This window comes from Carettochelys insculpta, chromosome 2 (assembly GCF_033958435.1).
Source record: "Carettochelys insculpta isolate YL-2023 chromosome 2, ASM3395843v1, whole genome shotgun sequence".
Classification (NCBI taxonomy): domain Eukaryota; kingdom Metazoa; phylum Chordata; order Testudines; family Carettochelyidae; genus Carettochelys; species Carettochelys insculpta.
Genome location: NC_134138.1, coordinates 90,362,805 through 90,390,075, shown reverse-complemented (window position 1 = coordinate 90,390,075; position 27,271 = coordinate 90,362,805). Strand labels below are relative to the sequence as shown.

At 43.2% G+C, this 27,271-nt stretch overlaps 1 protein-coding gene across 3 annotated transcripts in view; it reads right to left on the bottom strand.

Annotated features, from left to right (window-relative positions):
• ROCK1 (Rho associated coiled-coil containing protein kinase 1) overlaps positions 1-24,749 on the bottom strand; it is a 177,726-nt gene extending 152,977 nt beyond the window's left edge. For all 3 annotated transcript variants that reach the window (XR_012644448.1, XM_074987345.1, XM_074987346.1), the window contains exon 1: positions 23,766-24,749. Coding sequence is in view for 2 of the 3 variants with exons in the window: in XM_074987345.1 (XP_074843446.1) it covers positions 23,766-23,858 (93 nt within the window). In the remaining variant the exon portion in view is untranslated. The remainder of the gene's footprint in view (positions 1-23,765) is intronic.
• Positions 24,750-27,271: the final 2,522 nt, after the last annotated feature.

Genomic DNA, 27,271 nt, shown 5'->3' with positions numbered 1-27,271 from the left:
CAGAGCAGTTACTACAAAGTGGGTCAGAAAAGGCATGAATAGCTTGGTGAAATTAACAGATTCAAAGCTGTAGGAAACAAATATACACTAGCATTCAACAATTCTTCTCTCTTTTCATTACAGTCTCCTACATATTGGGATGGTTTGGTTTCTGCCTCTCTTTCGCAAATCGGAAACACAGATTAAGGCCTGAAATCTGTCTTCCTAAATAACAAGGCCATAAGATTCTATGAATTAGGCATCACCCTTTTAGAAAAAGCCATTCCATCTTTTATTTATTTAAAAGTTTTCAAGTGCTGGAAAATTCACCAAAGCCTTTACGTTGTTCCACTGGTTAATTACTAATAGCAACGAAGGGTCCTGTGGCACCTTACAGACTAACAGAAAAGTTTTGAGCATGAGCTTTCATGAGCACAGACTCACTTTATCAGATGCTCTGTGCTCACGAAAGCTCAAGCTCAAAACTCTTCTGTTAGTCTATAAGGTGCCACAGGACCCTTCGCTGCTGTTACAGATCCAGACTAACACGGCTACCCCCCGATGATTAATTACTGTCACCATTACTGACCCTTGCCTTATTTCTAATTTAAATTTGTCTAACTTCAATTGCCAGTCACTCTATCTTCTTAAACCTCTGTCTGACAGAAAGAAAAACCACTTAAAGTTTCCAATCCCGATGCTGATAGTGATATTCTGAACAAATTCTTAACCTTCTGCTTGACAAAGACTGAGCTGCTTTAGTCTCTCATCACAAGGCAAGTTTTCTAATACTTTATTATTCTCATAGCTCTTTTCTGAACTCTTTCCAATTTATCAACAACTTTTTTTTTTTAAAACTGCCAACAACAGAACTGGACACAGTATTCCAACAGCAGTCACACTAGTGTCAAATACAAAGAAAATAAAAACTCTGTTTTCCTGCTACATATTTCTCTGTTTATCCATTCAAAGCTGATATTCAGCTGACTATCCACCATGACTCTAGTGTTTACCATGCTTCCCAGGCCAGAATCCTCCTTATTGTAAATATGGACTGTATGCTTTGTTGCTAAATGTGAAATTACATTTGGCCATACTGAGCACATAGTGTTTGTGCAGAGTTTACCTAGAAATCCAGATCACTGTATCAATCACTAGTCTGAGTTACCTACATATTTTATTAGTAATAATGTTAGGTATTCCTCTAGCTCTTTAATAAATTTTTAAACAAACACAGGGCCAACTTCCATTCCCTGCAAGACCCCACTGAACACCACATTCATTCATTACAATTCCCTGCTTACAATTCCTTTTTCAGACAGTTAGCCAATCTGTAATCCATTTATTGTGCTGTGTTAATTTTGCATTGTTCAAGTTTCTTAATCAAAATGTTGTTCAGTATCAAGTCAAATACCTTACAGCAATTCTTTGTTCCCTTTTCCACTTAGAGTGCTGAACTATCTGACTTCTCTACCAAGTGGGGTGTGTCTGCTACTCCTCCACAGTGCTGCTTCTTCTGAGACATTAAAACACCGATGGAATAGAAGATGGCTCTCAATTCCCTCCCCATCCAAGCCACTAGATTCTAAATGAAGAACCAGAAAGGAGACAATTAAGGCTCTCAATCCAGATGAACTGTCCCATTCCCAAGTCATTTCAAGACGAAGCAGTGAAAAGGGATCTTAAGCTTCAAAAATTGTGCCCCACTACCCTGAGGTCTCTGCTGAGCACTTGGTTGAAGAAATGGGTATGAGGCAGAACTGTCCTGATCAGCATAGAGAGCATCCAACAAGGATGGACTCATTTAAATCAAGTCAATTTAAAATTTAAATCATCAGCAAAAAAACCCAACATTGTCATAAATCAAGTTGCCAAAAAACTAAAACTGACTGCACTTAGATTGCACTTCATTTTGCAGTAAGCCCTATTGAACTCACTGGCCTTTCTGGGTTTTTTTGAGAAAACAATAAAATAGGGAATAGACTTATGGCATCATCATTATGAGCTGTGCCTATAATGCTCCAAAATACGGGACGTGTATTATATAATACTCAGTTAGAAATAAGGAATGTAATATCCCATTTAAGTGGTTAACTGGGTAAAAGGTAGGTTTAACTGATTAAAGTGAGGTGGGGGGTGTGGGGGGTCAGCTGTGGAGGCTGCACCAGGCCAGCTGGTGGCATTGCCACAGGTTGGCAGCATTCCAGTGGAGCTGGAGCAGTCCCTGTGGGAAGCTGTTTCAGCCCAGCTGAACTGGAGTGGCCTGTCCATCCACACTCCCACCAGCTACGGATGGGTCTGCTCTGGCCGGGCTGGAACACCACCTACTGGTTAACCACTGATACCCCTAATAAGAAAATGACAGTGGCAACTCTAGATTTCTCTTACAACAGCTTTCTGTATTGTATACTTGGTGAATAGATTCTGAACCTTGTTAACTAGTTAAACTAGCCACAAACATTAGCTAAGTTAAACCTTTTTTTCCTCCCCCCCCAAGAACATCCAACACAGAAAACAGCTTGGGAACTTACTTGTCAAATCACACTTATAATAAAAGGAATAGAGAGAGTCTCAAAGAATAAAGCATTACAAAGTGAATTACTTAAGTTACTGGCCGGTTGATCCACTCAGCCATATTCACATTATTTTCTTCCACTACACATTTTTCCCTATGATGTTTCATCCTTGCAGCTAGTCCTGCATCATCTTCTTGTACTGCTTACACTTGACACATTTAACTTTTTTATCCAGGGAACAAATTTTTTCAAAATAGTTCCAGTTAGTGTTGCTCTTATGCCCAGAAGGCATGGATTTACTGTGGCAAAAGTGTGGAGGAATACATAGAAAGAAGAGTGTGTGGCGAATAACGTACTCCCTTTTCCTTTCTGGTCCACCCCACTGTTCCTTTCCATTCTGCATCTGTCCTTTCCTCTACCTTTAAGAGGACGTCTTCCTCAACTCCTCTTATACACTTGACAAAGGTCCACCATCACATAAGCACAGAACAAATATAATCCAATCCAACTTGCATCTTTCTTTGCACATATTACTTTCTAGACTGCTAAAAGACACAAATTGAGGTCAAGAACTTTCAAGAAGCAAGAGCTTAGGCTGGACCAGGGGTCTGCAATTAATAGCGAGAAAGGCTATTTTTTCAAATTCAGTTACAAAAATCAAACTTTCAAGAGCCACAATGCAAGTGAACGTGACACAGTCCTTAACAAACAACATGAAACGGTGCTTTTTATCACCCCTATTTTAAGAACAGCGCATACACAATTATTTGTACCAGTTACAAAGTTAAGTTACCCCCATCTCCACGCTTTACCCGCCTCAACCCCTAAATCTGTCCCCACCTCCAGGCTTTACTCCCCCATCCCGCAAACCCGCCCTCCCCATCCCCAGGATTAACCCTCCTGAGGCTCTCTCCATGCCCCCAGGCTTAACCGCTCTGAGCCCCAACCTGGCCCCTCCACCCCCAGGCTCAACCCCTCTGAGCTCCACCCACCCCAGCCTGTGCAGTTCTGCAGCAGCCACAGCTGCCTCCCCCCCACCTTCCCCTCTTCTTTCTCGCACAGTTGCATGGCTCTGGTGGGAGCAGCCTCAGCCGCCCTCCCCCAAGTTCTCCTGCCGGCTTAGACTTCTGCCGACATACAGCGGCTGACTGCCCAGGCAGCTTTCTCCTCCCAGCTCCCTGCTGCAGATTACTGCTGAGAGGCTCCAGCTGCTGCCGTTTAGACAAAAAAATGAAACTCCATTGGCTCAACAGCGGGCAACTGAATTTACACATTTGTTTCAGTGGCAGAAGGCTCCAAAGCCACAAGATGAGTCAGCAGCAGCAGCAGCTGCTCTTGGAGCCACAAATGACTCCTCAAAGAGCCTAGGGTGGACAGACTAAAGGCATTAATTCATTTTTATAATAGTATAATTCCAGATGTGGCACACTTGTGATGGGATGTAACCAATTTATGATTTTTTAATTTTTTTAATCTAATTTTTTATTTTTGTAAATCAGCAATTTTAATGCACCCAGCATCCAACCCTTGCACTTTGGTGAGAAAGACTTTCTGAATTGGATGGGGATGGTTTGGCTATTAATAGAGAATCTGTCTTCAGCCAAATATTATTCAATATCACTCATCTATTTGGAAGAAAAAATTATTGCTGGTAAACTTTCTAAGTAATACAAAACTTGATGGAGAGCTAAACAAGGACAGATCAGTCCTACAGTGTTATCTAGATGACATGGCAAGTTGCAAATAACTGGACATCTGTTTAACATAACAAAATTTAAAATTACAGGTATAGAACTTAAGTTTGCAAGTCACACTTACTGCTTGCAAGTACCCCATCTTGTAACTCGAAAGAGGACAAAGTCTGGTGGACAGCCAGCTAAATAAAACCATGTAAGTGTAATGTAGTAGCTAAGAGAGCAAATGCAATCCATCAATGTATCAGACTATCAAAATATAGAAAGAGGGAGATGCTATTACCACTGTATGTGGCACTAGTGAGACAATACCAGAACAGACTCCTGTTCTGGTGTTCATTTTCCTGAAAAATGGAAAGGGTTCAAGAGAATCACAAAAATGATTTAAGGTCTGGAAACCTGGCCTTAAAATGAAAAAAACAAAGGCTAATGTTTAGTTTAGTAGAGAACATTTAGAAGTTACTTGATCACTATAAAAATACAAGATTGTGATTTTATCAAGTTCAGTGATCTAGCACGACAAGAATAATTATACTAAATTGACGGATGCAAAACTTAAACAGATTCAGAGTAGAAATAAAAAAGGTACAGATTTATATCCATGACTATAAGTAATAAACTTGGACTGCTTTTTTTATTGAAAGGCCAGCTCTCGCTTGCAGACAGCCAACCAACCTGAAACAAATACTCACCAGCAACTATATACCACACAGCAGAAATACTAACCCAAGAACCAATCCATGCAACAAATTCATTGCCAACTCTGTCCACGTATCTGCTCAAGTGACACCATCACATAACCTAATCACATCAGCCACACGGTCAGGGCTCATTCACCTGCACATCTACTATATACCATCATGTACCAGCAATACCCTTCTGCCACCTACATTTGCCAAACCAGATTGTTTCTACTCAAAAGAAAAAAGGGACACAAATCAGACATGAAGAATGCTACCATTCAAAAACCAAAGAAGAGTACTATGCCTCCCTGAACACCCAGTAACAGACTTGAAAGTTGTCATACTTCAGCAAGAACCCCAAAAACAAACTTCAGCATGAAACTGCAGAGCTAGAATTTACATGCAAACCTGGCCCTATCAGACTGGGTCTGAATAAGGACTGGGGATGGCTAGCTCACTACAAAAAGCGAGTTGTCCCTCATTCGGTATTCACACCATCTCATCAACTGTTGGAAATGTGCTAAACCCACCCTAAATGTTCTCATCAGCACTGGTCCTCTGCATAGTAATGTAACACATCCATCTTTGCACATGTTTATATATCTGCCAAAATGAAGTTTCCACTTCATGCATCTGACAAAGTGGGCTCCAGTGCACAAAATCTTATGCCCATATAAATTTGTTTGTCTTTAAGGTGCCACAGGACTCCTCATTATTTTGCTGAAACAGACTAATATGGCTACCCCGCTCTGAAACTATTCCATGTATTTCTCTAACTCAGCCAGAAGCCAGGGTCTGAAACAGGACTCACTGGATAAAATTCTATGAAATTTTACACAGATGGCATGACTAGATGATCCTCAGGGTCCATGTTCGCTTTAATTCCTAAACCTAATTTTTGGTTCTAAGTCTCCACCACTGCACCACTAACCTTTCAGGCCTTTTATATACGTCACAAAACAACTAAAAAATAATAGTCTCTCTCTCTCTTCCCCCCAACTCCAACTGTACAGAACACAACTCAAGTTTTAATCAGTTTCATACTTTTACTGAACAAACATTCCTAACAGAAACTGAAGTATTATAGTTGGCTCCATATCTAACAGTAGCAGATTCCCAGCCTGCTCCTACAAAATCTACTTCCAACATGGAGATCAAAAATAGCCTGATGACATACAAATTAAAGTCACAACGAATTAAGACTAATGTCACAAAGTATGTGTGAACTACCATTTACATTTCTTTCAAGTACGAATTTTTTTTATTGTCATGTATCGTTCAAGGATATAAAGATGCATAACAGCAATAGACTGAGTTTTTGCAGTCATGGAGCACTCAAGTTAAGATGAAGGTGACTGCACAACTTCCTGACATGACTGTAGCTATACAGTAATCCCTCGGAACGTACGATTGCAAGTTAAGCGCAACTCAAAATCCAGCTCCCCCACCCTGAGCAGCTCCAGCTCACCTCACCTCCCCTCCCCCACACAGCCCTGGTTCACCCCCACCCCACACAGCTCTGGCTCATTCACCCCGCCCCCACAAGCCCAGCTTCCCTCCCCCCCGCCCCGCCGCCTCACACACACACACCATGCTCCAGCTCAACCCCCAAAGGGCCGCGCAGCCCTGGCTCTCCACCACCCCCACAAGCCCAGCTTCCCTCCCCCACCCCGCCGCCTCACACACACACACCATGCTCCAGCTCAACCCCCAAAGGGCCGCGCAGCCCTGGCTCTCCACCACCCCACTCCCTCCCTTCCCACGGCCCCAACCCACAGCCTGGCTTAACCTTCCCCAAGTGTCCCCCCATCCCACCCCAGGGCTTATCTTTCAAAAGAAGCTTCACATGCTCCTGCTGCTTCCCCCGCTGCAGAATATGCATTCCGCCAGTGAAAACAGCTGCTCTCCCTGACTTATGCAAAATTCAAGTTACATAAGGGTGTGTGGGAATGCAACCCTCGCATAACTTGAGGGACTACTGTATTTCTGCAGCACTCCATTGTAAGCAATCACAGGTCAAGCAGATATTTAAAATATGTAAGTGAAGAAGAACTTAGCACAATTAAACTTTGGAAGTAGTACAGATGTATTCCATACAGCAGCCACAAGCAATCATATGGGCTTGTTCTGTATGTCTTTATAGAAGACTGAATTGTGCCTTTTGGTGAACACAAGCATTTCCTCAATAGCCTGAAGCATTCAGTTTTCTTATACTTCATTATTTCCTCCTTACCAAAAATATATTCTTAACAGGGCTGATTTCCAAATTCAAGTTTAGAAATCTTAAATCAACATGCTGATTTCATGTTATTAAAAATTCCATAAAAAGTCTGCCAAATTTTATGAAATTTCATCACCACCAACACCAAAATAACCAATACATATACTTGTAGATTTTTTAAGAGTATTTTTCAAGCTGTAAAACATAGCTTTTAACAGCATTATGTACTTAATGCAAAGGCTTAGGGTTAGTTACAAAATCTAATACAGCGGTTTTCAATTTTTTGCATTAGTAAAACCCTAAAATTTTCCACATAGAGATTCGGAACCCCTTTGGAAATCTTCGGCACAGGCTACAGATGCCCAGGTGTGTACGTACGTACACACACACACACACACACACACACACACACACAGTTTCACCTCCACTGATAGAATATAAGGCTATGCTTACACTGCACATCTTACAGCAGCATAGATGTGCTTTTGTAGCCCCAGAAGATGCAAGGCTACTTACAGATGGTTTGTAAGAGGGAAGGCAGCACAAAGTAACTTCAGGCAGAGCTGAGACTATAACACAGGTCTTAGTCACACAACCATGATGCCTTTCAGACTGACTGTGCACGATCTGGGTTCTCTTCTCAGCTCTGCCTGAAGCTACCATGTGCTATTATTTACTTTTACAGCCATCTGTAAGTAGCCTTGTATCTTACATTCCTCCAATCCACGGTAACTCCAGGAGGAAGTGGGCAGCTGCTATCCTATTTCTACTTCAGGTACCTCTCTGGCCATCTGTTGCTTTGAGAGGAAGAAGGCTAGCAGCTCTGGTTAATCTGCCAGTTTACCTCAAACTGAAAAATATGCATGTGCCCCTATGTCCCTTAAAAAGCTACACCCATTCTGCCCTCCCTCAATTATATATACTAAATCACCTTCCTCCACAGACCCAACTGTCCAATAAACAATCTACCCATGGCTTATTCAGAAGCTGCTTTGCAGTTTAGGGTAGCAGCTGGATTTTTTTAATCATTAATGATAAATACAAAAACATTTCCCTAGTATTCCTCATACAGCATTTTTACACCAAAATCACACCTGTTTTGCGGCCCAAACAAGCGGAGACTCAGGCCTGGGAGACAGCAGCTTTCCTAACCTTAAATGAAATCAGTTGAAAATCCAATACAGTAAAGCATCGATTTAACAGGCTTTGGAATAATGGACAACGTCCGCCAGCCCCTCCCCTCTCCAAAATAAATGCTGGCGACTCACCAAAGCTGCTGGAGCCACCACTGCTGGAGCCAACACTGCAGCTGGGGCCACCAGGGCCAGAGGAGCTGCATGAGGGATGCTGGTGCTTTCTTCCCTCAGCCCTGTATGCATGGACCATGTCAGTATCCAGCCACCACTGCCTGCAGTGGTGCTGAGCAGCAGCCGAGGCCTCGGTGGGTGCTGCCTGCTAGAGGTGGCAGCCAGGTTCTGCCTTCACGTGGGCAGCTCGGAGCCAGGGGCTGGAGGAGCTACTGTGCTGAGAGTGTCAGAAGCTGAGGGAGTTGGAATGAGGCAGGCCAGCATCCAGCTCCTCTCCTGGTAATTGGAGAGGGAGATGGAGATGTGAGGGAAGAATGGAGGCACAGGGGGGCAGAGGACAGGAATGAGTGATGGGCTGGGAAGGTCAGTGCAGCATCATACAGTACAACCATTCAGATGTGATAGACTTTCAGTATTCATAGACACCTCTCCCCACATTAGGAAATACAACCAGCTGACCACCGGGATACAGCATTCTTTCCCAATCTGAGCCCTGCTGCATCCTTTATTGAAGATCAGGCTTCTCAGGTACAGAAAAAGCCATCTGAGAGCATTTTAAATATTTTTATGGCTCCCTATCAGAACTGTGCAGTTGACTGAAAAACTAGAGTCATTCAGACTTAAAAGCAAAGAGATATGAAGACAGAGCTGGACAGACATTCCAGAAGCAGCTGTTCAAACATATGCAGCACATGTAAGATATGTGACAGTGTAAAAGCAAGGGTGATCTTCCCAGCTGCACATGCTAATCTTCAGAAGTTCAAGAACCAGAGTGGGCTTCTCTGAGTTCTTGTCTTCAGCCCTGCTCAAGTCCCAGCAGCTTTATATCATCCCCATTGGGCAGATGCCTGTTCACCCTCTCCCCACCGCCCTGAAATAAAGCAAAGATCCTGAGCTCTCCCACCCCACCCCCAGTCTCATAAGTGGGGAATGAGCAAGGCTACTGGAGGCGCTCTGCTAACCACACATTAATGATAAAAGAGCTTCATGTGGTTCTTAACCCAGTGTAGCCAGCCTGGTACAGGTTACAACTATCAGAGAAAGAGACAGAACTGCAACAACTTTGCTTAAAGTAAATTAACATTATCAAAGTAAGTTAGAACCAATTTTTCCTCAAACACTGAAAAGCTTGGAAAGAATTCTAGCCAACCATAGTTTCGGTTTTTCTACCCACCCATGGGTCTGCAACCTGCAGCTCTTCAAGGACTTCTTTGTGGCTCCCAACACTGTCATTGCAAAGTGTATTTTTTTCATAGCTCCTGATTATTTTTGATAAATGGTGAACGTCTAAAAGATTTACGAGAAGGAAGGAAACAGTTATGTGCACTTCTCAGCTCATCCCCAGTTGGTTAGAAGGGGGAGCCTTGCCCCAATCTCTGTAAGGCTGCTGGTCCTGAACTCTTAAAAAAATGGAGGTTGAAACTCTCATGCAGCACTCTCTTGTCCAGGAGGACAATGGATGTTGCTGGACCAGAGAGCTCCAGTTGTGCAGCTGGTAGCAGAGACGCTTGCTGGCAACTTACTCTGGGTAGCTCCAGGGGCAGCCCTAGGACAAGGATCCAGGTTGGGTAGCCTGGCTGGGGTTGGGCAGCTCCACTGTGAGGAGCCTGCCAGGAGCCCCACGCGGCTGGGAGCCAGCATTCCGCCAGCAGCCTCACAACGGGAAGCCAGCTGGAGCAGGCAGTCCCACCTGCAGCCCCACAGCTGCAGGGAGCCCAGCCGGGGAGCCCTGCAGCACGGAGTCCTGACGGCAGTCCCGCAGCAGCAGAGAACCTAGCCAGGGCAGGGGAGCCCAGCAGCCTCACAAGAGGGGGGCCTACCCTCCCAGCAGCCTGGGGGGCTTGACCTCCTGTTGTCCAGCAAATCCCCTTGTTCAACACCACTCAGGTCCCAAGGATGCAGGACAAGGGAGCTGCAACCTGTAACATTTGGGAGCAAAACCTGAAACCCAGAGGAACACTCTCTTTTCCCTAATACTTTCCTCCTCTTTTTTCTACATCTGAGACCTGTCAATTCTTTAAGAGCTATTTTGAGCACCTCTGCCTAAATACAGCAGCTACTTTGGACCATTCTGCATTAAATATGAACAGTTTTCAGTAAAGCTCTGAATGGTTTGGTTCTCTCCAAATAGAATGCTAACACCTAACATCTATGATGTCCATTCTAGCTTCAAGCACACACTCATCTGGTATGAGAAAGAGCAATAAAGGCTGATTTATAGGAAAGGACAAGGGTGTCATATGGATTCTGGATTGGTTATTTAGGTAAATATCTTTTACAAGAAAATGTGTGGTGGGTCTTTCGTGGGAGCCTCTATTTTTCCCATATGTCAAGTGTATGTGATTCTATTAGAAATGCGATTTTCATGAATCAGTAGGTAGGGAGCAGGTCACCAGGGGTTTGAAAGATTTTCAAGTGAGCCCTGTTAGAACAACATTTAGGTCCTACCAAATAGAAAGTTTATATGCCCTTGAAAAACCATCTGGTGATTGGGTGGGCAAATAGCACAGAGTCATTGATTTTTGATAAAAGGTAGCAATAGCCATGAGGCATATTTTTGTTGAGCCAATAGACAGGGTGGATTATTTTAATTCAAGGCTATAATCTAGTACCAGTGAAAGGAGTGTCGACTTCACAATGATTTGTTTTGAAGTTCAAAATGGGATAAATTTATTGCACTTCTGTATGTAGTATCATGGGCCCCAACATTTTATGAAAATTGGTTTATGAATATGTCTAACTCAAAGACCTTTTAAGCAAAATGTATGATGTAACATACCAATTTTAAAAAGTTTCAGTCTATTGAAAATATATATCCTACTTTTGTGCCTGTGTCATTCTTGTATGTGAAATTAACCCAGGGGGATTTCTGTGATCCAACCCATCACAGGTAAGTCTTATAAAAGTTGTAGATTTTGTACTGTATTGTAAAGTAGCACTTGTTTAGACTATTCTAAGCAATCCAGTCAGTCATTAGAGAACAACAGAGGAACGATGTTTTCCGTTATAACATATATGTGTTTGGGTGGTGAATCTGACTCTGACATTGTCTTAACAGGTCCATCTAAGCAGAAGAGCGACTTGAGTACAAGCTGACATCTGTGTTATGTAAGGTACCATGGGTGTCTTCACCAAGTGGGCATTATTAGGAGGACTTGCTTGGTACTAACTTTCTGTATTCTTCTATAGTAGGGGAATGGGTGAGAATACATACAGGAGAGATGCATCCCATCTGGTGAGGAATGCATTCCCAATTGATTATGGTACCAGGCCTGCTCTTGAGCAGAATCTTGGGCATTTGCTGTTTGGGGCTTTTGCAAATAAATCTCGCTCTGGGTGAAATCCTTGTCATGGGGCTGATACACCCCCATCACACTTCGGGGCAGCGCAAGTATCATGTCAAAATCCCCACAGCCAAATGTAAAGGCTACCCCATATCTCAGTACTGTGCAATCAGTACCTATATCCTTCACTACTGTTGGACAGAAGGGCAGTGAAGCCTATTGCCTACAGTTACTGTAACAACCTCTTTGGTCAATGGAGGGCACCAAACAGAGTCATAACCAGCAGGGTGGGTGGCAGCCAAGATGTGGGGGTCCTCCCTCTGCTCCAAGTCCCAACCTAGGGCCCTGCCAGTGGCCATTTCACTTTTTTGTAACAGGTATGTGAATGTCTGTGAGTCTTTAAGGGCATGCAGCACTTTGATGGTTTTGGGTGCGAAGTTTTTCCACCCTTGAATGTGAGGTCTTGGACCACAGTCTATATTTCTCGTGGGAATCCTGAAGAGTTCAGCCACAGAGCCCATCAAGTAACTACAGCTATAGTGGTAGCCCAGCTGCTGTGTTACCTATGTCTAATGATATCTGCAGGACAGTCCACAGAATCATCTGCAGCTCACCGATTCGTGACTTGAAGTGCTCCCTTTTCTCCTCTGATATATCATTAATAAAATCCATAAAACTTTCCATAATTTTCATCTCTGCTACAAAGCACTGTCTTTTAGCAGCAGCTACTGCTTGGGCAGTGCCACAGGTTTCAGGAATTTCACAGGTGCTCATTTCTAAACAGATTTTTTTTTTTGGACTCTGGAGTCCCTACCAGAGAAAAGGCCAGTCCTCGGATCTCCATCTTTGTATACCTTGGTTTTCATTTTGTTACAATGTGCATATTTCTGAGGCATATGTGTCTCCTACACAAGAGACACATTAAACGTGTCCATCTGATACTAGCATTACTTTCCTGCATGTTGTTCAGCTTTAAATCCTGGTGAACCTCGTGTGTTGTGGTTCATTATCGAGTCTTAACACTACTAAAGGAAGAGCAGAAAGAAAAAAATTAGAAGGTAGCTAAGGATCTAAGAACTAGAATTTAAATTAAGTAAACTAACAGTAGTAAAATGAAGTTTTTAAAGGGACTGCTGAGAGCTCAGTCTCAAACAGCTGAGAAGGAATTGACAGGTCCACAATGCATGCACACTCGATGAAACGCTAATAGCGCCACAAGGCATGTACCTCATGTGTAACTTCCGGAGCACTGCTACTAAAACTCAGAAGCTCACGTACACACCAACAACTGGATTGCAGAACCCAACGGAACGCACAAAATCCTCCTGGTTAAGCCAGGATGGTCTCTTGCCATAATTCTGATTTTTCTTATGTAGTGGGATCAGCTGCTCTTGTGTACTTACTGTCATTTTGAACAACTGCCACCTTTCAAACTGTTTTCCTAGACTTGCTTTTTATGAGATCTGAAGCAGCAAACTCGGGGAGTTTGCCAACATCTGCCTTCCTGAAACCCATTTTCTGTACTTTGCACTTTCCTTCTACCATTCCTTAAAATCATGAACTCCAGCATTTCAGGGTAATTTTTAACCAAGCTGCCCTTCACTTTCAAATTGTCAACCACTTCCCATCTCTCTCTCTCTCTCTCTCTGTTTTTAAAGAAAAAAATCTAGACCTGCCTCTCCCCTAGTTGCTTTCCCCACCTTCTGAAATGCAAACTTGCCTCTAAGGCATTCCAAGAACTTGTCTAACAATCCGTACTCTGAATTTTCCCAGTAGATATCTGGCTAGACGAAATCCTCCCTCTGCAGCAAGGCCTGTGCTTTGGATGACTGTTAGCTTTTTCGTTTTGTTTTGTTTTTTTGCTTTTAAATAAAATAAAAAAAACTCATCCACCTCTTCTTCCTGGTTGGGAGCCTGTTATATTCCCCTACCATGACCTTACCCCTGTATTTTTACCCAGAGATTTTCTACAAGTCTGTTTCCTATTTCTAGCTTATCCACTGTCCAAATGTATACGTCTTTAATATTCAAGGTAACATCTCCTTTCTCCCATGCATGTCTTTTCTGAGCAAGCTGTACCCTTTTATACGAATATTCTAGGCAGTTGTATTATCCTGTAAAGTATGTGATGCCAATTATGCCATATTTTATTCATTCATTAGCACTCCTTGTTCACCTGTTACATCTTGCATTAGTATATAGATATTTAAGATACGGACTGACTTCCTCGCTATGTTCTCTTGTTGCCCAAGCAAGCTGTCATTGTGCAGTTGAATCTCAAGAAGACTATGACAATGCAACTTCCACTGTTTCAGCACTTTGGCAGACTACAGGTGTGGTAGACTCATTGTCAGAAAAGATCAGGAAGGGGTGTCTGGTCCCCCAGTATTATCAAGTCTCCAATCCAGCTTTAATGGCAAGTAACTCCTTGTCTGCTATTTCATGGTAATTTTCAGCTTGGTTTTGTTTTTGTGAAAAAGATGTGCACATGGATGCATCACATGTTAGAGTCCAGTTTCACAGTATAGTACCAACCTGGTGACATCAAAAGCATCAGCCTCAGAGACAAAGTGTAAGTTAGGATCAGAGTGGATTACTAGCAGGGCAAACATTAAACGTATCTTCAGGTGTTCAAAGGCATGGCATGCCTTCAGAAGCCAGTGAAATCTTATTATATTGCAGAGGATGGCAGTTACAGGAGCTCTGACCTTTAAGGAATTTGGAATAAAGCTCCTGCAAAAGCTGGCAAATCCCATAAACCTCTGGTTTTCCCTGATGCTCTGGGGTTCAGATCAATTCCGAACCATACGTGCCTTCTAAGGGTTACCTTGGGGGCCATCTGCTGACAGGATGAACATCAAATATTTAACAGATGATTGATAAAATAGACTCTTTTAGAATTTTGTACATAATCTGTGCTGGAGCAATCCTGGAAGAACAATGGCCATCCTGGATCAGACCAACTATTCACCTAGACCAGTATCAGATGCTTCAGAAGCAATGACCAGAACACAGCACTCAGTGAGTGATTGCTCCCCTTTTGGCCAGACCCAGCTTCTGGTTAAGACAGACCCAGAAGTCTCACATTTGAAAGTCAAAAACTTTCTCTGAGCCATAGGAAGACAGGGATTTTGTACAAGCAAAACACTTAAAATTCTTGTAGAGCCTAGGTAAGGACCAAGAGGTCCATCCAGCCCTAGGCAGTAGCCAAATGCAGGTTCTGTCATACAGTAATCCCCGGTATGCACAATTTCAATTTGCACTTAACTTGCCTTAATAAGAATTAAGTGCAAATCAAAAGTGCTCCAGCCTCCAGCTACAGCAGCTGGGATAAGCAGTGGAGAAGCCCTGCCACTGCAGCTTCTCCCCAGCTTCTCCCAGCTGGGCGGTCAGACAGCCATAAGATTGCAGCTTTGCCTCGGCTTCCCCCAGCTGGAGAAAAATAGATCCTTTTAGAATTTTGCACATAATCTGTACTGGGGCAATCCTAGGAGAACAATGGCCATACTGGATCAGACCAACTATTCACCTAGACCAGTATCACTTGCCGGAGGGAAGCCGGGAAGAAGCTGCATCTGGCTCCCAGAGTGGCAGAGAGCTTGGAAGTTGGCTGCAGCCTGGTTCCTGCTTCCTGCTGCTGGTGGGAGCCAGGAAACTGACCAGCACTGGGTCAGTTTCCCAGCTCCTGCCAGCTGAGGGGATCTGGGAGCCAGGCTGCTGCCTGGCTCCCAGCTCCCCTCCATTCACTGGAGCCCTGGTCAGTTTCATGGCTCCCCACTAATTTGACTTATGCAGGGGTTGCAAGAACCCAATGAGTTTGGAGCGGTATCCATAGTAATTCATATCTCCTGGAATGAATCTCAGTTTAGATCCAGCTCCTATGGATTAAAAGCTGCATAATTCCTGAAGTCTAGATCAATCAGCAGAAATAGTAAACTGTGGAGGAAGAAAATTTCTCAGGTAGTTATAACCTCTCTCATGAAGGATTTTCAGCTGTGTCCCATAGCTACACTTAGTTTGCTCCTAACACAATGCTCAGAGCATGGAAACTACTGCATTTTGTTCCAGTGGAAATCTCTCCAGACAAACATTTTCATTCTTAGATATGGATTCTAGCTAAAAGGGAGATCATCTCGAGGGACCATGATGTGAACACAGGATACACCTTGTCAGAACAGGAAACAACTGCCCAGAATAGGGGACCCTAGCAAATGGTCATCAATGGCCTATGCTCCAAGATGTAGGAGTGGAAGAGGCCTGAAAGAGACTCAAGCCCAGAGGTCAAAAATGCACATATTACTTTGGTCAGATTTGTGCCTCTGATGATAGCATCTTTTGGGCACCCGCAAAAAGACACAAGTGTTTTCCAATGCCATGGCTCTTTGGGCATGTATAGGCCATGAAGAGTCCAAATGAACCACAAGATTACAGAACAACAATGAAAGCACAGTTGCTCAATAGTGGGGAACGCTACAGAGAACACAGTTTTACATACGGTTCTCTCCTTAGCTTCTTTCAACATCCTGTAACAAGACAAAAGATAAGCAAAAAAGTTTCTGAATATTTAATATAGGATTGAAATGTACCCCAAATAACCTTCATTTCTTACTAAAGAAGAATTACTGTTCTGTACCCACTGAATCCAAAGAGAAGTCAGAGGCTTAGTTTTCAACTTCTACCTCATTAAACAAACAATTAACTGTTTTGAGGAAAATATGAAGTTGTGTTTATATTTTGAAATTACTAAGAAGACATTAATATTCTCATAAAATATTTGATAATTGATAATGTGCTTAAATATTTGCTACCTTCGAAGTGCTTCAGTTATTAATGGTGAATTAAACACATTATGACAGAAACCAACTTAAACTATTTTTTTAAAAATCCAACTTTTGTCTTCCTTTTGTTGCCAAAGTTTTAATATTTAGAACCAACAATATAAGCCATATCACCAGATTATGAAATCAAAAGGTATAAGCAGCATATGGTGTACATTTGAAAAAGGTGGCACTTTGAATACACAGCTAAATTAGTGAAACATACGGCCTATGTTCACCTCAAACGTTTGCAAAGTGCTAACAACTCTTAGTGAGTAAAGGTCAAACTTAGAACTAGAACCCACTTAAGCCAAGTTCCACAGCCAGTGCCTCCATCCAATAAGGAACAGTGCCTCCAAGCCAAGTTACTGAATTTCTTGGTTAAAGTTAGGATTAAAAAGGCATTTTGTACTTAATTCCTTTCTCCCTCTACAGATTATAAAGCACTTAGGAAAGCATTATTAGTAGGCCCTACAAAAGTAACAGCTGATTCTCATCAATTTCATAGCCAGAGTATTTTAAAGTTGGTCAGTTTCGCAATTTCAGCTGTTTGCATCTGAAATTTCATGGTGCTTTAACTATGGGGGTCCTGCCCCAATATGGGACCATAGGGTTTGCCAAGTTAGTATAGAAGGGTCCCCAAGATTGCCATCTTCACTTCTGAGCTAGAGCAGATAAGAATGCCAGTCCACAGCCCCAGAGGAGAAGCTGCTGCAGGAGGAAGCTCTGAGTGCAACACCTGAGTTGTGGCAGAAGATGGAGGCTGAAGAAGCCCAGAGCCCTAACTCCCCATCCACCAAGAACAGCTGTGCAAGGGAAGGACAACTCCTGTCCCTCCCCAGAACAGCCAGACTAGCAGCTAGGAACCTAAGGCACCCAGCAGCAGAGATCAGATTTCACAGCTTGTGATGCATTTTTCATGACCCTTTAATTGGTAGGGCCCTAGTTATCTATGATGTTACAACTAAATACAAAGACTAACTAATTTGTCCAAGATATACTTTAACCTGGTAAACAAATTTTTTTAGTGTAGTATCTCAAAGATGAATATATTCATCAACTCTGCAACAAGACTCCTTTTCAACCATGAGTAACTGAGGAAAACAGTTGTCAATCTATAAAAACGGATCATGTGTGCACTAATTTAGGATTTTACTAGATGCAGGAGCATCTCCTTCACTTTTCAGGAGCAGTATTAGCCAGTGAGGAATGGGACTGTAAAACTGACAATTAAGATAGAAGTTTTGGAAAACAGTGACAGACTATTAACAAAGAACATTTAAATTTCAAATATCTTAAATGTTTTACCCTTCCTGACTTTGAAAGATTGCTTCTTGCACAAATCAATGTATGTCTTTCACTATGTCAGGTAACATGACTGTGTTTGACAGATGGAAGGATGGAAAGAAATGTGAAGACTGATAAAATGTCAAAGTGCTAGTTGAAAAGGGCAGGAGTAAAATCTCCTGAAATAGTTATCTAAATCTTGTAGAAAATATTTTAATGGCAACAGAAACTTAACACTAAATATTTTAAAGCTAAAGAATCTCATCAAGGGGGTTGGGGGGAGAGAGGAGGGGAAAAAAGTAAATCATGTAACACTAGCATGACTTTGGTGCATTAATATGCAGTCAGTCATCTCATTATACCCAAGAAATATCAGGTCTAAATCATACCATTGTGCTAAGAAAATCCAGAAGCTGCACTTAGACATATTTTTAAGCAACAGAATCTGGAATTTCTTCTGGGACTAAATAAAATTAGCAGTGCATAATGCAGTACACATTACTGTCAAATAGCTATTTTTAAGCCAACTTTCTGAACAAATCAAGAGGCACTTGTCTTCTGAGGATTATGGTGAGTTTGAAGTTTGAAAATTAAGCTGTTTGAGTTAGCAAATGTCTGACATAGTTAAGACATGAAAAAAAAGTCAGAGCTTTTTGTACTCAGAAATCAAAAATAGCCAAGTGGAATTTTACCAAGCTATCATTTAAAGTTATTTTTGATAAGAAATGAGTAGGAGCCATTTCAGACCACAATGTTTTCATTCAGAAAGTTTTAAAATACTGAGAACCAAGAACTGGGCCACTTTCCCCTTATATATTTTTACAATCACTTCTGTATTATAGTATAGTCAGAGAAAAAAAGGTTTAACTGTTTAATGTTTCAGTGAAACAGCAGTTTGCATTAATGCATTGTTTTGCCTCTGGCCCTGTTTAATACACAAGGTGTGCACCAATAGCTCATTAGTGCACACCCTAAAAACTGTCTGCCTACTTATTTAAACACACCCTCTGTTTTACTTGATCATTTCAACATTACATATTAGACTCCTAGGGCTTGATATTTTGAGATGCTTCCTTAAGCTCTAACATGTACTTTTTAAAGAAAGTAAGTATGTAGGACTGCTACAGCAACACAATACAAAATTAACTGAAGACACTTATAAATTAAGTAAGTAATAAACTGCAAATTTCTTTTGTTTTATCTTTGTGCCTTTTTTCTGCATTTATAGTTCTCTCTCTAGTTACACTTTGTTCTTTTTACTAGCCAGTACAGTTTCTCTGCCCCAAGATAGGTTTTTTCTCAACTCTGATGTCACTTATGTGACCCCCACTGACATCTGCCTCCATTCATACTGCCGCTTCATTTCTTTGCATTTGTTTTCCTTGTCTTATGCTCTCACAATATTTTAGATTCCATTGCAAGCAGAGTCAGGATTACAAATAAACCAGTTCATGATGTGCAAGCATCTGAACAGATCCAGAACTACATGACAAGGAAATGCACATATAAAATAACCAAGTTGAGAGGGACAAGTGAATTTCTAGAAAAAGACTAATGGTGCTGGGGTGAAGGAAGCAATTATAAGACTAAGTACACCTGACAACTACAAAAAATAAACTGTTTCCTGCACTTAAAAATATTTGAAGCATTTATATCTACATACATAGAAAATGCGTATGGGGATTTATGACCTTCACACAATAGAGCAGGAGTGAGAAAACAGTTTACATCAGGGCCCATTTTTTGTATCTGCAATTGCCAGGGGGCCCGCCTAACCCATCTAATATAATCTAAACTTACAAAAAAAGTCCCTTATGTTCATATGAAAAAAACCTTTCAGCATGTGTAAGAAGATAAATATGTAGGCTATAAAAGCTTTATTAACTGGCATATAAATGTGAATCCACAAACATAAAGAGTAAAATATTTCAGCTTTTTGAAGAGATGAATGAGCCTGTGATCCAGCAGCCGATCACGCTGCACCCCCTTACGAAATTTAACACCCACCCATTTTGTGCAGCCCTGCAGTAGACTTTATTAATATAATACAGTTCTAGCATGCTGATAACCTTTATTTTAAGGGTAGAAGATATCCAGGACAGCTTGAAGCACTCATCCATCGCCCTCCAGAACCAACCGGACAAATTTACTGGACAACAGGAGGTCAGTATTTTCTAGCACATTGCCAACACTTCCCCAGTTTACTGGGCTCCTAGAAGACATTTAGGGGTAAAATAGAGCTATATACCAACAAAGAACACTAAGAGCCAGGACTGGTGGCTGGAAACAAACATTATGGTACCACAGGAAACATGGCCACACCCATGATAACGGGTCACCCAATTTAACTAAAATTATGCCGGATTACAGAGTTTGCCAGACAAGGAGTTCCAGATTATAGAGGTTCAACCTGTACTATAAATAAGCATTAACTCCTTCACATACAAAGATTTTAAATTAATAGCACTGTGATAAGTAAGCCACAGCCCACATAAATTGACCAAAGCATCTGAAAATGAAACAGGGACCACCAAAAGCAGACAGGTGTTTATGGCAACTTGCTTTCATTGAAACAGAAACCTAACTTTTTATTTTTTATTTTTTTTTGGGGGGGGGGGGGAGTGTAGGAGTCTATCCAGTTTCAAATGCTATTAAAAAGAACATGTTTTTTCTGCAGAATGCATTTCTAACTTCTTAAATGCTTCCTTTTTAATTCACACAAAAAGGCTATAATACACAGAACATATCATTCACACCAGACATGACTTATTTTATTGTACCAGAGAGGTAGCCATGTTAGTCTGTAGCTTTGAGAACAACAAGAAGTCTTGTGGCACCTTACAGACTAACAGATATTTTGGAGCATAAGCTTTCATGGGCAAAGACCTGCTTCATCAGACTGTGCATCTGATGAAGCAGGTCTTTGCCCATGAAAGCTTATGCTCCAAAATATCTGTTAGTCTGTAAGGTGCCACAAAACTTCTTGTTGTGTTTTGTTGTGGCACTAGATCAGTGGTGCGTAACCTGCAGCCTGTCAGAGTTTCATGTGAGGCCCAAGCACCCTCTAAGCTCTGCCTTTGCCCTTCCCCTATCAACCAGTGTGCTCTATTTTTTTCCATCCATGGGCAGAATATATTTTGTTATGTGCGCTACAGTAGAAACACATGATGCCGGCAGTGTGCAGTCTGCTAATCAATTGGGCAGCATGTGAATCTCCTTGGTAGTCATCCAAGCAGTCAGCTTATAGGTAACACTGCTCATATCTGGGGAGACCCTGTTCCTACCTATTCTTCTACCTCTCTCCTCCAGTGTTATTAATTAGCTTATTTGTACCTTGTCCCTGCTCCTTCCCTTCCTTCACAGCTGATTCCCAGCCTTCAAGCTCTGGGAAGGAGAGGGACCAGCGGGATCAGGCACAAGTCAGCCGCTCTAATGGCACTCCAGAAGTGCTGCGAGGGAAAGGGAGGAGCAGGGACATCAATGCACTTGGAAGTGTACAGAACAGGCCAGGCAGGGTTTTAACAGACAAAAAACTTCTGCGCTGAATTGCAAAGGGTTTGCACATCCCTTACTCCTAATTTAAGAAAGCTTGTGCAGGACAGATCCAACCAGAAGTTGCACTGAAAGGCTGTGGCCACACTAGCCCCCTGCTTTCAGAAGGACATGGTAATGAGGCATTTCGGCAGATGCTAATGAGGCGCTGCCATAAATATGAAGCACCTCATTAGCATAATGGCAGCCACACGTGCTTTGAAAGTGCTGCTTTCAAAATACAAGCTGCCTGTGTAGCAGGGAGCTGTTCAAAACAACCCCGATTTTGAAAGCCCCTTCTTCCCAAAACCATATGTCAAGACCCAGGCTGGAGCTATGTATAGGCCCAGCCTACACTGTAAGTAGATAGTGAATCTGGTTCTAACACAATCATCCTCCTCCTGCGGTTCCTGTCTGTAGAGCAGATGAACCAAAAGAAGGCTACGAAATACAGATAAGGCCCAGTTTACGCTAAAATCTGGAGTAATGTTTGTAATCAAGTTTCTTGACATACTTGCTGTCTAGACATGCTGAAGTAAACTCTGCCAATACACCCCAATCCTGCTACTTGCAACATTCTTGGAATTCCTGTGTCACAGCTCCCAAGTTATGGTTGTAGTTCCTTTTATGAGTGGACAAACAGATAGGCTAGTAATTTGCTAGCCTAAAAACTGAAAGTGTAGTAAATATAAAATGGGGAAGACATTTGACTTCCTGTGCTCAAAGCAAGGTATGAGGCCACAGGTACAGCTACGGCAGTACATAGCTTACAGCACACATCATTATCAGTTCCTTATGTTAGTATGAGTATCAAAATTTGTTAAAAGTCAGAAGTTTCTTAATAACTAGAGTAGCATTGCCCTACATATAATTACTACTCATTAGGATTTCAATTGCATTACATTCATACTGCCCAAAGTTGGAAGCAGTACATTGGCCCTTGCATCTTTTAGAGCAGGATTTCCCAACTGGTGGTACACATACCACTGGTGGAACACAAAAGGATTTCAAGGGGTACTCAAAAGAAAATAAAATTACAAAAAAAAGCCCGGGGGGGGGGCGTTATGCCCATAAAGCTGAAGTCCCAAAATGGGTATGCAAATTTTTTAAGTTTTGGAAACTATGCTTTAGACCATGAATTTCTCAGCAGTTATGTGAAACAACACACACATGAAACAGCTATGCCCTGCTATTGATGAAGAGATGTTTTTCATAGACTAAATATACAAGGTGCTAAAACTTCAGAAGTCCATAACTAAGTAGTAGGTTATTAGCTTACAAATGCTTACTTACAAATTCACTGTATTGCGAAGGTGCACGTTTTGTTTAGAAGCACATGCCCACAAGTTAAAAAAATAAAGAGTAATTTTTGTCTTCATTTGAAGCTGAATGTTGCCACAAGAAGAGATAACAGGAAAAAGAACAATTGTGTGTACGCCTAACACAGCTTTTTCAAAAGTTTATTAGGTATAAAATCTCCTTAATTGCCGCTGACCATGACAGAGCTGAAAAACTAAAAATCTATTCTATTCAATAAGCACTTCGACCCATCAAGAAGAAATTTTGCAGAACTAGCCTACTAACTTACTTAAATGTATTATTGCTGCATGTGACAAATGTAAAAATAAGGCATCCGGGCATACTTGAGTCTATTTCAAAATTAGTTTCTGATTGGTTTTTAATCTAACAGTTCATATGAAACTGCCTACACCAACCATTACCATTTAAGAAAACCCCTTCAACAGCTAGATATATCTTTCACTTTACCATGTGCCACTCATGAAAACACTGAAATGTGTCAAGACTCCAAACAACTGAAGCAGCAAGAGGGGAATATAGGATCAAGTAGGGGGAACAGAAAAGAGTGCTCCCAATTCTCCTCCCAGCACTTCAACAGCCTTCTTTCATAGTCTTCAGCAAGTCATTTACAGCCTCATGTGTAAGGTTATTTTAACCACTTTTACAGCAACAACGTGAAAATTAGTATTTGCACAATATTACTGTACATATGCAAGAGTCTCAAATTGAAGTTGAATCATAAGTTGCTTACATGCCTCACTTCTCAAAAGTGCACTCTTTTTATTGAATAAGTTTATTCACCACGCCTAGTTAAAGGATAGTGTCCGGTTTCAGACGTGGCAATAACTTATCATTCCACTGAACGATAAAATGAACGTTGCCCCCCAATAAAAAACAGAGAAATCAAAGAGTGAGAACAAGACACACGACCTGTATAGGAAACGGAAGAGGGAGAAGGGAAGAAGAGGCAGACACTTCAATGGTACTGACGAGTCTCTCACTGTTCGGATGCACAAAACACGCACAGGTTACAATGCTCATCACCAGTAAACAAATAGAAACAAGAGTTCAATGACGCGACTGAGCAAAGCTTGTTCAGTTTGATCCTGCAGGGAACCACATTCGCAGAAACGTGAACGCTACTCACCAGTAAGCAGTCACAGTTCACCTCAGATTTGGGATCCCTTAGCATGACATCGATTTTTTCAAAGCGAGACTCAAAGTTTTCGCCTGTCGACATGTTTTCGAGGATGAGGGTTTTCTGTATTCTACAGCAAAACTAAGCTACCAGGCTGCGATTCTTCCCGAGTGGTCCCTAGACCAGAGAAGTCAGTGGCGAGGACGTAGGAAAGTCTCACTCGCTCCCCCAAAAGATTCAGAGCTGAGGGTGGGACAGGAAGAGCCTGACCCCCTACCCACAAACACGCCTTTCTAGGGTGCGACCACGACGGCGCAGGACCCCTCGCTCCACCACGGTCTCCCTCGCCGCATTCCCCCAGCCAGGCGGCCGCCCTGGGTGCCAACGGAGCGGTTCCTCCTCTCGCGACTTCTGCTGGTGCTCGGCGCCAGCTCCCCAAGAGCAGCTGCTTTTGAAGCAAAAACCAGCATGAAAACAGGAAACTCCTCAGCGCCTCGGGGCGACTCCCTCCATGGAGCTCCGGGGCGGCGGTGCGGGGTCAGGCGCTGCCCCCGCCGGAGCCCAAGATGCTCCGGGCAGCGGGGTGCCAGCTGCGCAGGCCGGCCTGGCCCCCACTTCCGGAGGAGGCCCCCCCCCCCCTCGAGCGCGGCGACCCCCCTCGGGCACGAGCGGCTTCAACGGAGCAACAGCGGCATCCTCCTCCCCGGCGGCTCCTCCTCGGCTCCCCTGCGCCCCGCCTGAGCGGCCCCGCCGGGACTCGCCGCCTCCCCCCTCCGCTGCCCGGCCGGGTGCCGCGCTTCAGCTCGCCGCAGCTTCCAGCCCCGGCGTCGCGCCCATCTCCCTTCTCGGCGGGCCGCAAGGGGAAAGCCGCTTCTCCCGCCGAAGAAGCCCTGCGAGAGGGAGCGAGCACCGAGGCACGGTCCGGTCGCAGCAAGTGAAGCGGTGCGGGCGGGGGGAGGGAGTGAGAAATTCGCACAAATATGTCCGCCTTCCTGTTTGAACAGCCTGAAAGGGCCGGAACCCAGCGCGCCTGCGCCACAGGCAAACACGTGGGGGAGGGGCGAGAGGGAGGAAGCCGCGAGCGCGCACGAGCTGACGGGTGGAAGCGCGCACCCGCTACCCGGATGCCCACGAGCCTCCGGCGGCTTTGGCCGCTGGAACGCGAGCGATCTCTTGTGGGCCAATCAGCGCTAGTGGAACGTTGAGGTGGTGCGATCCTGCAGGGAGCAGGAGGGGTGTGGTACATCCTGCTGGGCCCCCCACCCCACATTGCTCGTCAGCGTTCTCCGGAGCTGAAGAACTGGGTCTGTCCCAGGGCAGCTCATTACCTACTACAGAGTACAGTACTGCTAGTCTTTACGGTGCTACAGGACTGATTTTTTGTTCAGTGCTATGAAAGTTAGAGAGCACAGGGCGAGCCAGGGCTTCAGGATATGGCCCTTTTGCGGGGTGGAGGAGGACGGGTTTGCCTATTGGACAAGGCAGTTCAGTGCAGTTACCAAAAAAGGAGTAGCGGCACTACTTGAATGGGACACTGCAAATGGCAAAGTCTGCCCTTTCAATCTCGCAGGCTGCTGCAGAAGAGTAGTTCCCCATAAAAAGTGCTGATGTCACCTTCAAAAGGATGTTGCAATTTTGCAAGTGTGCTTTCGCACAATATGCGTGTCCCAAATATGATTAGAGAGGTACTATTCTTGGATTAGTGTTACACCCTTTGGGAGTCAAGAAATGGAGATTTCGTGATTTTTCCACTCCTGTCTCCCCATTTCAAGTTTATGGTGGAAGCAGAATCAGTTGTTGTGTAAAACAGCAAAATATCCAGGCATGTAGACTGGGAGTGAACATTTGGCCAGGAAGCAATGTCTGCAGTGCAAAGTTTGCTTTCTGGAACACAATCCATATTCTGCAGTTTACAATTGACCAAGAACCACCTGTACAACAGAGAATGACAAAGTAAACATAACAGAGCAAACTCATATCCGGCATTTTAACCATAAGTAAATTCTAGTTATGTTTTCCATAAGTACAGTATAGTGAAAGTAAACACAAAGACAGTATAAGTGTACCGCATACAATACTACTGTTGATGACAAAGTACCCCTCATACATTTGTTTGTTTCTCCACCTCTAATCTCATTCTTTAGTGTTATCCATTGCTAGATATACCTCTCTATTATCCCGAATATTTGAATATCCAGCAACTTCCTGGTCCCAGGGCTGCTGGATGTGAGTTTATTATATATCAGAAGACATGGTATTAAACACTTCCCTGAACAATATTCATTTTGATAATCTACGAACAAATATTAATTTGCAATTCCAATAAGAAACATCAGTTTTTAAATTATTAATCAAGTGGTATAGCTTTATTACATATGATTGGGAGGACCTTGTGCAAATTCATAGAATCACAGAATTTTTGGGCTCAAAGGGACTTCAGGAGGTCATCTAGCTCTTGCCTAAAGCAGGATCAACCCCACCTAAATCATCCCAGCTATGACTGTGTTGTCAAGCCAGGACTTAAAAACCTCAAGGGATGGAGATTCCACCACCTCTCTTGGTAGTGCATTCCAGTGCTTCACCACGCTCCTGGTGAAATAGATTTACCTAATATCCAACCTATACCTCTCCCTCTAACTTAACATCATTGGTCCTTGTTCTGCCATCTGTCACCATTGAGAACAGTCTCTCCATCCTCTTTAGAGCTCCCTTTCAGGAAGTTGAAGGCTGCTATCAAATCGCCCCACAGTATTCTCTTCTGCAAACTATAGAAGCCCAAATCTCTGAGCCTCTCCTCATAGGTCATGTGCTCCAGCCCCTGAATCATTTTCGTTGGCCTCTACTGAACCCTCTCCAAAGCATCCCCATCCTTTTTATACTGAGGGGCCCAGAACTGGATGCAATACTCCAGAACTGTGTCTACACGAGCCCCTTCCTTTCAAAAGGGGCATGTTAATGAGTGAATTAGAAAGATGATAATGAGGCGCACCTCATTAGCATAATGGCAGCCACAGCGATTCCAAAGTGCTGCTTTCAAATTGTGCACTGCCCGTGGAGATGGTGGCCTTTTGACAGGAACCCCCCAGTCTTCAAAAGACCCTTCTTCCCAACACCAGATAGGAAGAAGGGACTTTCAAAGACTGGGGTGTCCTGTCAAAAGGCCCAGGTCTCCATGGGCGGAGCACAATATGAAAGCGGCACTTTCAAATCACTGTGGCTGCCATTATGCTAATAAGGCACTGCATATGCATGGTAGCGCCTCATTAGCATCTTTTGAATTTGCTCATTAACATGCCCCTTCCAAGAGGAATTGGCTTGTGTAGACACAGCTCAGATGTGGCCTCACATCTGAGTAGAGGGGAATAATAACTTCTCTAGATCTTCTGGAAATGCTTCTCCTAATGCACCCAGTATGCCGTTAGCCTTCTTGGCTACAAGGGCACACGGTTGACTCATATCAAGCCTCTCATCCACTGTAATTCCCAGGACCTTTTCTGCTGCACTGATACGTACCC